The 15,672-nt window shown below is 35.3% G+C and overlaps 1 protein-coding gene across 1 annotated transcript in view; it reads left to right on the top strand.

Moving 5' to 3' along the window:
* The window catches only part of IRAG2 (inositol 1,4,5-triphosphate receptor associated 2), a 122,796-nt gene that overhangs the window by 103,330 nt on the left and 3,794 nt on the right, over positions 1–15,672 (top strand). Inside the window, 6 exon segments of the mRNA XM_035706789.2 lie at positions 2,282–2,416; positions 11,326–11,473; positions 12,381–12,424; positions 14,472–14,534; positions 14,652–14,698; positions 14,980–15,081. Of these exon segments, the coding sequence (XP_035562682.2) occupies positions 2,282–2,416; positions 11,326–11,473; positions 12,381–12,424; positions 14,472–14,534; positions 14,652–14,698; positions 14,980–15,081 (539 nt within the window).

Genomic DNA, 15,672 nt, shown 5'->3' with positions numbered 1-15,672 from the left:
TTTGTGATTTATTACTAGGTGATATATTACACTTAGTGCTTTTATAGCAAGTGCCCTCTTTAATACCCATTACTCATTTAGCCCATCCCCCCACCTATCTCCAAAACCCTGTTTGTTCTCTATCATTAGGAGTCTTAAAAAATATATATTCTTATGATTTGGGATGCTTGGGTGGCTCAGCGGTTGAGCCTTTGACTCAGGGCGTGATCTGGGGTCGCAGGATTGAGTCCCACATCAGGCTCCCCGCGTGGAGCCTGCTTCTCCCTCTGCCTAAGTCTCTGCCTCTCTCTCTGTGTCTCTCATGAATAAATTAAATCTTAAAATAAATAGCCTTATGATTTGCCTCCATGTCTTTCCTATTCTCTTTTTTTCCCTTTCCACATGTTCATGTTTTGTTTCTTAAATATCACATATGTGTGAAATCATCTGATATTTGTCTTATCTGAATGGCATATTTTGCTTATACTTTCTAGTTCTATTGATATTATTTAACTGGCAAGATTTCATCCTTTTTATGGCCAAATAATATTCTTTATACCACATCTTCTTTATCCATTTATCAATCATTGGACACTTGGGCTGCCTCCATAGTTTGACTATTGTAAATAATGCTACAATAAACATAAGGGTGCATATATCCCTTTGAATTCGTGTTTTTGTATTTTTAGGGTAAATACCCAGTAGTACAATTATTAGACTGTAAGGTAGTTCTATTTTTAATTATTTGAGGAAACTCCACACCATTTTGCACAGTGGCTGCACCACTAATAGTGCACAAAGGTTCCTTTTTCTCCACAACCTTGCCAACACTTGTTATTTTAGAAAGATTGGTTTTAATTCTTCTTCAGATGTTTGGTAGAATTCTCCAGGTGAACCATTCATATGGTTCCATATGGTTTTGGATTTTTCTTTGTCGGGAAATTTTTGATATCTGCTTCCCTCTCCTTACTAGTTATTGACCTATTCAAAGTTTCTATTTCTTCATGATTCGGTTTTGATAAACCATATTTTATTTGGCTAACAATTAACGTATTTTCTTCCTTTCCCAACTGAATATGGTTACTTAACTCCAATAGGAAACTGTGTGTCTGACAGTGATCATTCTAGTTGGTTAGCAACTCTTCAGCTGCAACTCATATATATCTGTCTGTTTCAGAAGTGGCTGACATTTATTGAGCATCTAGAGTGTGACAAATAATTTGCATCTATTATCATTCATGTCCAGTATTCCGGGAAAGGAATTCCTGTAATTGTCTCCATCTGGCAGATGAGGGAAGAACAAATCAGAAATGACTTAGTATTTTTAGATTTAGAATTCAACATAGAGTCAATGATGCTTTATAATTTTATTTACACAATTTTTCCTTTTTAAAAAAAGATTTAGTTATTTATTTGAGAGAAAGAGAAACCATGGGGGCTGGGGGGAGGGACAGAGGAAGAGGAAGAAACAGTCTTAAGTAGACTCTGCTCTGAGTGTGGAGCCCAACATGGGGCTCAATCTCATGACCCTGAGATCATGATCTGAGCTAAAACCAAGAGTCAGACACTTAACTGTGCCACACAGGTGCCCCTACTTTTCCTTTTTAAAATAATATACAAAATTTATAGTATTTTAGATTTGGGCAAGTCTTAGAAAATTGCTCATGGTCACACAGCTAATAAGCAGTGGCTTGTTTGCTTCCAAAACTGCTGTCCCCTTAATTCTGTCTCCACCCTAGTGAGATGGATGGTTCTCCATTAGGACAGCCATCATCTTGGATTAAGGGCACCAATTTAAAAGAAATATTCATAAGGCAGTGAAGACATACCCATCTAGCTATCTCAATAATGCTTTGCCATCAATGGAACAGCGAGTAGTCAGGGCCATATCTAAATCTAGTATGTTTTCACTACTTTAATTAAAAGTTCAAACCATGCTCCTCATATAATACATTCAACTCATTCATAAGCATAATTTCTTTATCATTACCAATTAAGTATATCCCAATCTGTTAATTGTGGAAAGTGATGTAAACGTTCAAGAGGAAATGGCAAATTCAGGAAGGAAGGAAGAGATTGATACTAGATATAAAAGGTTTTGTGAACATCTGCATAGGTCTGCTTAATAGCCAACAAAGAAATTAATATTTCAATATCATTATTCATTATCGGTCTTTGCTGATCCTTTTCACTTTATACAAAGATAAATGAGATGTCATCTACATTAACAACATAGTCATTGTTAGAATCACTTGCTGAATACTAGTGTTGGATATATTTTAATACTTTGCTTTCTGTACAGTCTTTAACACCACTATGTGAAGATGACAACCATGCCCAGGAAATTGTTAAGAAGCTGGAGAAGAGTATAACATTCCTTAGTCAGTGCACTGCACGAGTGGCCAGTAGGGCTGAGATGCTGGGAGCCATTAATCAGGTAATCTGTTTCCATTTCTTTAGCTAACTGAAATTACTAAAAAGATTTATTTTCCCTGAGATTATGGATTACATTTCTTTTTTTCTATGGATTACTAAGAAAAAGTTTTAAAAACGATTTCTGTGTTGTATAGGACAGTATGTGTTTAATATAGAGAAAATGGAATCTGTAAATAAAAATGTAAAAAAAAAAAAACCTCTCATAATAGCATTAGGCAGTGACAATCATCCAAATAACCTTTTCCACACATCAGTTTCATACTTTCTCCTTTCTCTTCAAATCATCATCATGTCCTTTCCCATCTTCTCTGTCAAATAATGACTGCTTCCTGCCTCAGTGAGAACATTGAGTCATTCAGAGGGGAACTGCCACAAATTCCAAACCTAGTAACATCTGAACCCTCATGCTTTTTCCTTCTTCCTTGTACAAATTATAAGTTGTCTCTAATCCTATCTAAGGCTAACCATCTCACCTATATGCCAGAACCCATTCCTCCTAATTTACTCAGAATCTTGGGCTCATATTCTCCTTACTTTTCTCCATCTTCAATTTTCCCCATTACATTGAACTATTCCCATGAGTACACAAATATGTTGTTTTTGAGATTGGAAAAATAACATAAACACAAGCAAAATCATCTTTGACCCTTTCTCTTCTACCACCCTTTTTCTCTGCTCCCATTTATAGCAAATTTCCTCAGCATAATTGTACTCACTGTCTCTAATTCCTTTCCTCCCATCACTCTGAAATCTACTCTAATTGGCCTTAACATACTCATTTTCCTTAGTTGATCTTCTATATTAATCATGGTTGAGCTCTTCCTCCTCCTGGAAATACTTTCCTCACTTGACATCCAAGTACCACATTCTCCTGTTTTTGTTTTTTTGTTTTTTTTTCTCATCATGGCTCATGCCTGTCCAGGCTCCTATATGGGTCCCACTGTTCTCCCTAGCTTCATAATACCCATGGGCTGTACGGCACCACCCTTGTACATGTGATATCCATCTTCCTTCAATCCCCATATCACCCAGTGTTGTCAGCTGATGACTCCCAAATTCACATGCTTATCCTAAACCTTTGCCTTGAGTTTCAAACTAGAATATACTACTATGCATGCAGCATTTCACTTGGATGTTTGACAAACTCAAACAATACATACAAAAATAAACTGCTTAAAGTATCTCCAAAACCTTTTCCACACATAATCTTATCTTAGTCAAAGTTGATCAGATTAGAAATCATTAGGAATAATTCTCAAAATTTTTCTCTCACAATTCACCTCTAATCCTACAGAAGATCATAATTACTCTACCATCAGAATAAATCCTGTTTACTCCACCATGAGAATTCAGCTGCTTATTTTCCTCTCCACTGCTATCACCTTGATCTAAACTACCATTCTATTTTTGCAGATTAATACAATATCTTCCTAAATGGTAGCCTTGTTTCCGTTCAAACCCTGTACTCTCTGCAACATAATCCGTTCTCCATAAAACAGCCAGAATAATCCTTCTAAAATTTAAAGCAGATCATGTTTCTTTTGGGTTCAAAGTCCTCCAGTAGCTCCTCACTTTTTTTCAGAATAAAACCCAAAGTCCTTATGATGGCTTAAAAAGATCTACATGATTTTCCTGCCCTCTCACCTTTTGAAATTTATTTCTTATTATTATCTTCCTGAATTATTGCATTCCAGCCATACTGATCTCTGTTCTGTTCATGAAACATAGGAGTAAACGTGTAGTTAGTTCAGAATGTGTTTAAACTTAAATGACCATCAACTTAACATAGACTTCTATGTACTTAGGATGTTATATACAAATTTCATGGTAACCACAAACCAAAAACCTATACTAGATACACAAAAAATTAAAGAGAAAGGAATCCAAGCATAACACTAAGGAAAGTCATCAATCACAAGGGAAGAGAGCAAGAGAAGAAAGGAAGAGAGAACTACCAAACAACCAGAAAACAGTTAACAAAATGGCAATAAGTACATATGTAGCAATAATTGCTTTAAATGCAAATGGTCTAAATGCTTAGCAAAAGACATGGGATGACTGAATAAAAAAATAATACCCATCTACATGTCACCTACAAAAGACTCATTTCAGAGCTAAAGACATGTACAGCCTGAAAGTGAAGAGATGGAAAGGAATATTTCATGAAAATGGAAATGAAAAAAGCTGGAAGCGCAATATTATTTTTTTTTAAATTTATTTTTTATTGGTGTTCAATTTACTAACATACAGAATAACACCCAGTGCCCGTCACCCATTCACTCCCACCCCCCGCCCTCCTCCCCTTCTACCACCCCTAGTTAGTTTCCCAGAGTTAGCAGTCTTTACGTTCTGTCTCCCTTTCTGATATTTCCCACACATTTCTTCTCCCTTCCCTTATTTTCCCTTTCACTATTATTTATATTCCCCAAATGAATGAGAACATATAATGTTTGTCCTTCTCCGACTGACTTACTTCACTCAGCATAATACCCTCCAGTTCCATCCACGTTGAAGCAAATGGTGGGTATTTGTCATTTCTAATAGCTGAGTAATATTCCACTGTATACATAAACCACATCTTCTTTATCCATTCATCTTTCGTTGGACACCGAGGCTCCTTCCACAGTTTGGCTATCGTGGCCATTGCTGCTAGAAACATCGGGGTGCAGGTGTCCCGGCGTTTCATTGCATCTGTATCTTTGGGGTAAATCCCCAACAGTGCAATTGCTGGGTCGTAGGGCAGGTCTATTTTTAACTCTTTGAGGAACCTCCACACAGTTTTCCAGAGTGGCTGCACCAGTTCACATTCCCACCAACAGTGTAAGAGGGTTCCCTTTTCTCCGCATCCTCTCCAACATTTGTTGTTTCCTGCCTTGTTAATTTTCCCCGTTCTCACTGGTGTGAGGTGGTATCTCATTGTGGTTTTGATTTGTATTTCCCTGATGGCAAGTGATGCAGAACATTTTCTCATATGCATGTTGGCCATGTCTATGTCTTCCTCTGTGAGATTTCTGTTCATGTCTTTTGCCCATTTCATGATTGGATTGTTTGTTTCTTTGGTGTTGAGTTTAATAAGTTCTTTATAGATCTTGGAAACTAGCCCTTTATCTGATATGTCATTTGCAAATATCTTCTCCCATTCTGTAGGTTGTCTTTGAGTTTTGTTGACTGTATCCTTTGCTGTGCAAAAGCTTCTTATCTTGATGAAGTCCCAATAGTTCATTTTTGCTTTTGTTTCTTTTGCCTTCGTGGATGTATCTTGCAAGAAGTTACTATGGCCGAGTTCAAAAAGGGTGTTGCCTGTGTTCTTCTCTAGGATTTTGATGGAATCTTGTCTCACATTTAGATCTTTCATCCATTTTGAGTTTATCTTTGTGTATGGTGAAAGAGAGTGGTCTAGTGGAAGCGCAATATTATTAAATCAGACTTTTTTTCAGACAAAGCAGACTTTTAAATAGAGACTGTAACAAGAGACAAAGAAAGGCATTACATAATGATAATGGGATCAATCCAACAAGAGGATATGAAATTGTAAATATCTATGTATCCAACATAGAAGCACCTAAATACATAAAGCAAATATTAACAGACATAAAGGGAGGAATTGACAATAATATAATAATAGTAAGGCACTTTAATACCTCACTTACATCAACAGATAGATCATCCAGTCAGAAACTCAATAAGGAAACCATGGCTTTGAATGAGACATTAGACAGATGGACTTAATAGACATATATTAGAACATTCCATCCAAAACTGGAAGAATGCACATTCTTTTCAAGTGCACATGGATCATTCTCCACATTAGATCACGTTAGGCCAAAAAACAAATCTCAATAAATTTAATAAGATTGAAATTGTATCAAGCATCTTTTCTGATCACAACAGTGTGAAACCAAAAATCAATTACAGGAAAAAACTTGAAAAGATACAAACAGCGACATGCTCAGTGGTGAAGTGTCTGCCTTTGGCTCAGGGCATGATCCTGGAGTTCTGGGATCGAGTCCCACATCAGGCTCTGCTTCTCCCTCTGCCTATGTCTCTGCCTCTCTTCCTGTGTTTCTCATGAATAAATAAGTAAATCTTAAAAAAAAATACACTTGAAGGCTAACCAACATGCTACTAACCAATCAACAGGCCAACAAAGAAATCAAAGAGGACTTTATAAAGACATGTAAAAATGAATATACAATGGTGTAAAATCTTTGGGATGTAGAAAAAGCAGGTCTAAGAGGGAATTTTAGAGTTTATACAGGCCTACCTCAAGAACCAAGAAAAATCTCAATCTAATCTTATACCTAAAGGAACTAGGAAAAGAACAAAGTCCAAGGTTAGTATCAGGGAGGAAACAATAAAGATCAACACAGAAATAAATGAAATAGAGACCAAAAAAAAAAAAATCAATGAGACCAAGAGATGTTTCTTTAAAAGATAAGGAGAATTGATAAGTTTCAGCCAGACTCATTAAGGAAAAAAAAGAGGCTCAAAATCCAGGAACAGAAGAAATAACAACTGACATCACAAGAATACAAAGGATAAGAGACTATATAAAATATTATATACCAACAAATTGGACCACATAGGAGAAATAGATAAATTCTTCAAAACATGCAATCTTCCAAAACTGAATCAGGAAGACCTAGAAAATCTGAACAGAAAGATGTAATGAAATTGAATCAGCGAAGTAATGAAATTGAATCAGCAAAGGAAACAAATTTAAAAGGTAACCTTTTGAATGGGAAAATATATTTGCAAATGACATATCTGATGACGGGTTAGTATCCAAAATTTATAAAGAACTTATCAAACTCAATACCCCCAAAACAAATAATCCAGGTAAGAAATGGGACAGAAGACATAAATAGGCATTTTTCCAAAGAAGACATCCAGATGGTTAACAGACAAAAGATGCTCAACATCACTCATCATCAGGGAAATAAAAATCAAAACTACAATGAGATACCACCTCACACCTCTCAAAATGGCTAAAATTAATAACACAGGAAACAACAAATGTAGGTGAGGATGTGGAGAAAGGGGAACCTTTTATAGTGTTGGTGGTAATGCAAACTGATGCAGTCACTCTGGAAAACAGTGTGGAGTTTCCTCAAAAAGTTAAAAACAGAACTACTCTATGCCCCAGCAACTGCACTACTAGGTATTTACCCAAAAGATACAAAAATACAGATTCAAGGTGGTATGTGTAACTTGATGTTTATAGGAGCATTATCAACAATAGCCAAATTGTGGAAAAGCCTAAGTGTCCATGGACTGATGAATGGGTAAAGAAGATGTGGTATACATACACAATAGAATATTACTCAGCCAGCAAAAAAGTCAAATCTTGCCATTTACAATGGAGTGGATGGAGCTAGAGTATTATTATGCTAAGCAAAATAAGTCAGAAAAAGACAAATACCATATAATTTCACTCATATATGGAATTTAAGAGACAAAACAGATAAACACAGGGGAAAGAAAAAAAAAAAGAGGACGGCAAACCATAAAGGAGACTCTTAACTATAGAGAACAAACTGAGGGTTGCTGGAGGGGCAGGGGTGGAGGATAGAGTAAATGAGTGATGAGTATTAAAGAGGGCACTTGTGATAAGCACTGGGTGTTGTGTATAAGTGATGAGTCACTAAATTCTACTGAAACTATAACATATAGTGTAAAATATTACACTATATGTTGAACTAAAATTTAAATAAAAAATTGAAGGTTTAGGAGTAGATGGCTCCACAGGTAAATTCTTACCAGATATTTAAAGAAGAAGTATTACCTATTTTCCTCAAATTATTCAAAAAATAGAAGAAGAAAAGTTTCCAAATTCATTCTATGAGGCCAGCATTACCCTGATACCAAAACTAAAGACACTGCACAAAAGGAAATCTATAGACCAATATCCCTGATGACTATAACTGCAGAAATCCTCAACAAAATATTAACAAACCAAATCCCATAGTATATTAAAAGGATCATTCCTCACGATCAAGTGGGATTTTCTCCAGGTGTGCAAGAATGGTTCAATATTTGCAAATCATTCAACATGATATATCACATTAACAAAATGAAGGTTAAAAACCACATGATCATTTCAGCGGCAGGAAAAGCATCTGACAAAATTCAATATCCAGTCATGATTAAAAACTCTCAGCAAAGTGGATATAGATATACCTCAGCATAATAAAGGCCATATATGAAAAAGCTAACAATGAGTATGGTGAAAAGCTAAAAGATTTTCCTCTAAGATCAGGAATGAGGATCTCTACTTTCACTATTTTTATTCGACATAGAACTGGAAGTCCTAGCCACACCAATCAGACAAGAAAAAGACCTAAAAGGCATCCAGATTGGTAATAAGGAAGAAGTGTCACTATTTGCAGATGACATGATACTATATATAGAAAACCCTGAAGTAAAGACTCCACCAAAAAAAATTTTGGAGCTAAAAAATGAATTCAGTAAAGCTGTAGTATACATAATCAAGATACAGAAATTGCTTGTGTTTCTATACACTACTAATGAAGTAGCAGAAAGAGAAATTGAGAAAACAATCCCATTTATAATTGCACCAAAAGTAATAAAATACCTAGGAATAAATTTAACCAAGGAGGTGATAGACCTGTACTCTAAAGACTACAAAACACTGATGAAAGAAACTGAAGATGACACTAATAGAAAGACAGTCCATATTCATGGACTGAAAGAATTGGTATTAAAATATCCACACTCAAATAAATAAATAAATAAATATCCACACTCCCCAAAACAATCTACAGAATTAATGCAATTGCTCTTAAAATACCACCAGCATTTTTCACAGAACTAGAATAAATTATCCTGAGATTGATATGGAGCCACAAAAGACCCTGAATGGACAAAGCAATCTTGAGAAAGAAGAACAAAGTTGGAGATATCATACTCCCAGATTTCAAGATATACTACAAAGCCGTAGTAATTAAAAGAGCATGGTACTGGCACAAAGATAGACACATACATCAATGGAATAGGACAGAAAACCCAGAAATAAACCCACATGTATATATAGTCAAATAATCTACAACAAAGGAGTCAAGAATATATAAAAGGGTAAAAATTTCCAGTTATAAAATGCCCTGTAGTCAAGGGATGAAAAGTACAGCATAGGAATGCAGTCAATAATATTATAATAATGTTGTATAGTGACAGATGGTAACTACATTTATTATGATGGTGAGCATAGCATAATGTATAGAATTGTCAAATCATTGTACACTTGAAACTAATAAAGTGTATGTCAACTATAATTTTTTTTAAAAATCCTGAGAAACTTTTTGAGATGTTATAGAACTAAAAATGTTTTTATTTTTATGCTTAATATAGATAGTCTAGCTAGGTGAAAGATTCTAGTTTAGAGATTATTTTCTTTAGAATCTTTCTTTCACTTTTTTCATTTCCTTCTTACCTTCTGGTGGTGTTGTCAAAGTTTGATGCCATTCTGACCCATGAGCTTTCGTTTATACCTTTTCTTACTTTCCATATTTTAAGACATCCTCTTATCCCTACTGTCCTCTCTTGGTGGATTTATTTTCATTCACTGTGGTAAGCTCCGAATGGATATAAGTTGGCAAGTTATGTTCTTGAATTCTTAGAGATCATTTTTGAATTATTTCCTTTTCCACATTTTGTGGAATTTTTCTATGCTTTGAGTTCCTGTTCTTTGCCTTTTGGATCTCCTGAACAGATCCTTTTTCATCTATTTTCTACCTTTGAGGTTTTTTTGCTCTAGTTTCGGGGAGATTTTCTCAACATTACCTTGAAACTTTTTTATTGATTTATGTTTTTTTTGTCATATTTTTAATTCCTAGACTCTTTATTCTCAGCATGTAGTTTTTTATCTTGTTCTTATTTCATGGATGCAACATTTATTCTTAACTCTCTGAAGATATTACTAGTTTCCTTGAAGCTTTCCTGTAGTTGACCTCTTCCAGCTTGCTCTTTTTCTGTGTTGATTTTCCTCTTTCATGGTCGAAACTTTCCTCTGACTAGTGATGATCCACTATATAGCTGAATGGGAGCTGTATGTTGGCTGGAGAAGGTTCTTGTTGGCTCTGAACTTCACACAAACTGGGATGTTTCACTGGGATACTCTTAATGTCAGTAGTTTTGACTTTCATCTTGCTATGTTAGATTCCTCAGAGGAAAATCTTCCAACTACCTCGTTTGCGAGTATAAGCCTGGCTATCAGTGTTTACAAGCTGAAAGGAGAAATCAGGCTGTGTATCTCAGCATTCAATTATGTATACAGACTTTTGCTTAAATCTATTCTTTTCTCTACAATCCATTCACTATAAATGATCTCTTACTGCCCAATCCACAGGCTCTCTGTTTCTCTCTCTCTCTAGATATCCAACGTTGGTGGTTTTTCAGCAAAGTGATGAAGGGAAGTTGCTCAGCTGGTCTGAGTAAGGGAGATCATCTGTGGATCTAATCACTTTTTATGCAGATTTTTTTTTTTTTTACCATTTCTTCTGTTCATTATTTACCTTCACATTTTTTTTTTTCACATTTAATTCTAGAGGCACCACTAATTCCTGAGCCTGTATGGCTTTCTGTGGTGCAGTCCAGGTTGCTTGTAGGCTTTCTTACTTTTTTTTTTTTAAGGGTTCAGCTTTTTCAGGTCTTTGTCATTCACCACTAGTTCTGCTAGTTCTTCTACTTAGCAAGCTTTCAAACTTTTGTTATATCTTCTTCTGTTCTCTTCTGTGTCTTCTTTTTTTTTTAAAAAAAAAGAAACCTTTATTGTCATTTTGGTGAGATTTGGGGATGAAGTGAAGATAGATGCACGTGTCTAATTATCATTTTTAAACTGGATATGGAGAATAGTATTTTAAGTGTAAATTAATTCTTTTTCTTTCCTACTAGGAAAGCCGGGTTAGTAAAGCAGTTGAAGTGATGATTCAGCATGTAGAAAACCTGAAGAGAATGTATGCCAAGGAGCATGCTGAATTAGAAGAACTGAAACAAGTTCTTCTGCAAAATGAAAGGTCTTTTAACCCTCTTGAAGATGAAGGTAATAAAAGTTGAATAGTGTCAGTTGTTTTTCTAACATTCTCTTCTCTCACTCTATCTCTTACTAATTCTTACTATGTCTTTAGTATAAAACCCTTATGTTAAGATTATGTTACAATAATAACTCATTCCTGTTATTTATATAGCCCAAAGGAAAATGTTAGCTAGAAAACAGATTGGGAGACAAGAAGGATTCTTTGGTAATGACACCAAAAATTCATTAGATTGCTGAGATGAGATAATATATTCATCCAACCTATTGAGTTGACTCTAATGTTCTCCAACTTAGGGTATGTTAGAATTGGCTCTTTCTCCACACATAAAGCATAGTAAATTAAGTTAAATGAGCTATTCTCATTAACAATGATTTTCTATTTCTTGAAGGAGGAGTGACTCTGGCTTAGTAAGCTGGCAGATGGATTAGAAAATAAGAAGACATCTGATTTTAGTTATATGTGCTGCCGAAGTGAGCACAACACATCTGAGATCATAAAAAAATCCCTTAAAATATAAACTTTATATAAATCCTGTAATAGTTTTATTTTAAATAATATTAACTTTTCTGAAAAGAATATTTCAATGATCTGTTCCCTTTTCTAGAAAAAGTAATCATATTTAATAACCTTCTGATGTGTAGTTTTGGATTTATTTATTCAGCATATATTCATTTAGTGTCTCCCATGTGCTGGGGAAGCATTGCGGACATATACAGTGATGTAGAGGACTGTATTTCATCAGTTAAGATAGTAATTGTTATGAATCAACCAATAATAACTGGATATTTTTGCTGCTCAGTAGTCTCTAGGGTCTTAAATATGTTCTATTGCTTTTCTTTGAAAAGAATTGAGACCATTGCAATAAATTGCTTGTGTAATTCCTAAAATGTGCAAATGTGTTTTTCCTTTCAGATGACTGCCAAATTAAAAAGCGTTCATCTTCTCTAAACTCCAAGGTAATTACTAATGGACTTAACAGTCTATCAAATGTTACAGAAGAGATGGTTTTAAAATACTATTTGAAACAACAGTTTTAAATGTAAATCATATATGTTTATGTAGATATGCATGTATGTGTTTAAGTTTATATATGTATGCTTTTGTACTTCTTTGTATATCTTTTAAGTTTTACTGAAGGCAAGAGGAAAGCCAGATAGTTTCTCTCTCATGTAACACTGGAGTTGGAAATATGCAGTACAAAAATGGTAGAGAGGCTTCAAGAATCCACAGGGCCCAGTATTCTCTCACTGCTTCATCACCCTCAGCCCTTTGCTTCCACTTCATGGCCTAGGGTGGCTTCCTCAGTGCTGAAGGCTAAGTCCTGGTCATTACATCAAGTCACATTCTAAGAAAAAGGAAGACATAAAAACAAGTGTTCCCTCTCCCTCTAATGATAATTCCTAGAATTCCCAATTAACATTTCCTTTTCATTCTTGGTTGAAAATGAGACTAGAAAATCCATTTTTAATTCTAGAGTTTTGGGCAGCCCCAGTGGCCCAGTGGTTTAGCGCTGCCTGCAGCCCAGGGCATGATCCTGGAGACCCGGGATCGAGTCCCACGTCAGGCTCTCTGTGTGGTGCTCTGCCTGTGTCTCTGCCTCTCTCTCTCTCTGTCTCTATGAATAAATAAAATAAAATCTTAAAAAAAAAATTCTAGAGTTTTGCGGCTTAACTAAAAATCAAGGAGTTCTTTACCAAATAAAAAGGAGGAAAATGGGATATTGAAAGTCAACCAGCAGTTTTTGCCAGTTTGAAAATCAGGATTTCACAGAATTTTTAAGCAAGAGACTAAAATCATTCCATCCAAATCTCTGTCTTTCACAGATGAGGAAAATCACTTTCACAGAAGTTAAGTGATTAGTTATGATCATGTAGTGGGCAGAACCATGGTGAGAAGCCAAATTTCTCGGATTGCAATTTGAAATTCTTGATATTCAGCTAACCTATGAAATTAAATTAGGAATGTTGCTTTAATAAAAGGATTAATCTTAAGCTTCTTTAACTAATTTCCTACATTTAATATATTTTTACTTCCTAAAGTTGTGTTTAAGAATCATATAGTAGGGGCCCCTGGGTGGCTCAGCTCTTTGTGTCTGCCTTCAGCTCAGGTCATGATCCTAGAGTCCTGGAATCAAACCTCCATCACTGGGTTGGGGTGGGGGGCTTACCCCACTCATGCTCTCTCTCTCCCAAAGAAATAGATAAAGTCTTTTTTTAATAAAAGAATCACCTAATAGTATACAACATTTTCCTGTGCAAATCTCAAGGCTGATAAACACATCAGTTTATCAAAATATCATATCCATCTTTAAATGTGTTAAATGGGAAAAAATGAAACCATGAAAACAAAAGCTACAAAATAGGTGCACGTTTTATCTCCTCTTGAGTTGAGAAAAGCTCAGCATAAAAGAAATGACAGCAAAAGAAGGATATATTTGGCTGCATTAACAATGAAAAAAATTTCTTCCAGAATTATCATTAATAAAATTGATATGGGCAAAGATCATAGTTTCCAGAGCAGATATATATGTGATTATTTAGCATTAAAAAAGTGTTTGATGTTACCAGAAAAACTAAACAAGAAACCTTATTTGACTGGCAAAAATTATACTCATCCAGTGTTGTTTTTTTTTTAATTTTATTTATTTATTCATGACAGACACAGAGAGAGAGGGGCAGAGACACAGGCAGAGGGAGAAGGAGGCTCTGTGCAGGGAGCCTGACATGGGACTCGATCCCGGGTCTCCAGGATCACACCCCGGGCTGAAGGTGGCGCTAAACCGCTGGGCCACCGGAGCTGCCCTCATCCAGGTTTTGGAGAAGGTAGAATATAAACTGGTACAATATTTCTGGAAGACACTATGGCCATAACACAATGTGTCTGCTGGTTAGCTCAGCAGTGGTCAGATGCAGGGATATGTATGTGCAAGGGTATATATTAGTGTTGTATACAATAATAAAATACTAGTAGTTTTCTAAATGTACCTTTGGCCTCTCTGGATAGCCATCTTCTCTCCGAAGGGTGACCATTGCCTCTTTGCCCAGAAATATTGGAAATGCAGGAATGGTGAGCAAATTCTTAAGTGTTCTTTCTTAGTCAAAAGCAAATTAATTTTCATGTAACAAAAACATAAACTTCACTAAATTCATATTTCATTATTTCTTTAACATCTGAAATTTAAAGGTGGCTGGGATGGAAAATGACCGATTCAGTAGGAGGTCAAGCAGCTGGTAAGTTTAATTTTATGGTTGCTCTTTGGGAAACCTACTGCTTTGTCACTTACTGAAGTAAATGTTTGCAATAAGTAACAAAGTAACTTTTGATTTACACATAGTGTATGTACAATAATTATAAAATAGGTATATAATCATGAAATTTCCTTGAAGTATAATGTGAATGTGCCAAAAAAATAGAACATACAATTTTTGTATTAATTTGGGTAGTAGAAAATAAATTGATAATGGCTACAGATATATTAATTTGACAAGTGGCTATAATCATCTTTACTTAGGCGTATTTTGGGGTCAAAGCAGAGTGAACACCGTCCCTCATTACACCGATTTATTAGCACCTATTCCTGGGCAGATGCTGAAGAAGAAAAATGTGAACTAAAGTAGGTGAAGTTTGGTGTGTGTGTGTGTGTGTGTGTCTTAACTTGATGTGAGCTGGGAAATAGTGGGGATCACTTTTACTCTATGGAAATATGAGACATTGCTACATTATCAAAAAAATAATTAAAACTTTTATAAACTGTAAAGCATTATATAAATGTTATTCGCAAAACATATGCCCTCCTGTAGCACTCAAAACTGCAGGGTTTGAGGTCTTAAGTTAGAAGACCCTGAAGTGTGCCAGAATTGTGAATATTATTTTTTTCCTCTAAGTATCTGGTCATCAAGGAGAAAGGTCAGTAAAGAGCCATAGAAGAAACGTCCATCCACTTAGATTAAAAAGCAAAACATGAATTATATAGGTATATATGTAATATATGTGTATTGTATATGCATCTATCTACTCTTTATGTAAATGAACAGTAGGGGAAACAAAACTCTGTATTGCTATACTTCATAGCAACAGGTAGAGGGCAACGGAGGAGGGACATGAAGAAATGTGGCCTCTAAGTCCTTGAATGACATTGGACAAATTGTTTAACTTTATTTGGTCTCAGTTTCCTCATCTAGAGAGATTTTAATGAAACGATTTT

The sequence above is a fragment of the Canis lupus genome, chromosome 27, assembly GCF_003254725.2.
Source record: "Canis lupus dingo isolate Sandy chromosome 27, ASM325472v2, whole genome shotgun sequence".
NCBI classification, from domain to species: Eukaryota; Metazoa; Chordata; class Mammalia; order Carnivora; family Canidae; genus Canis; species Canis lupus.
Note: the sequence above shows the minus strand (reverse complement) of the source record. Positions and strands in the feature narration are given on the sequence as shown.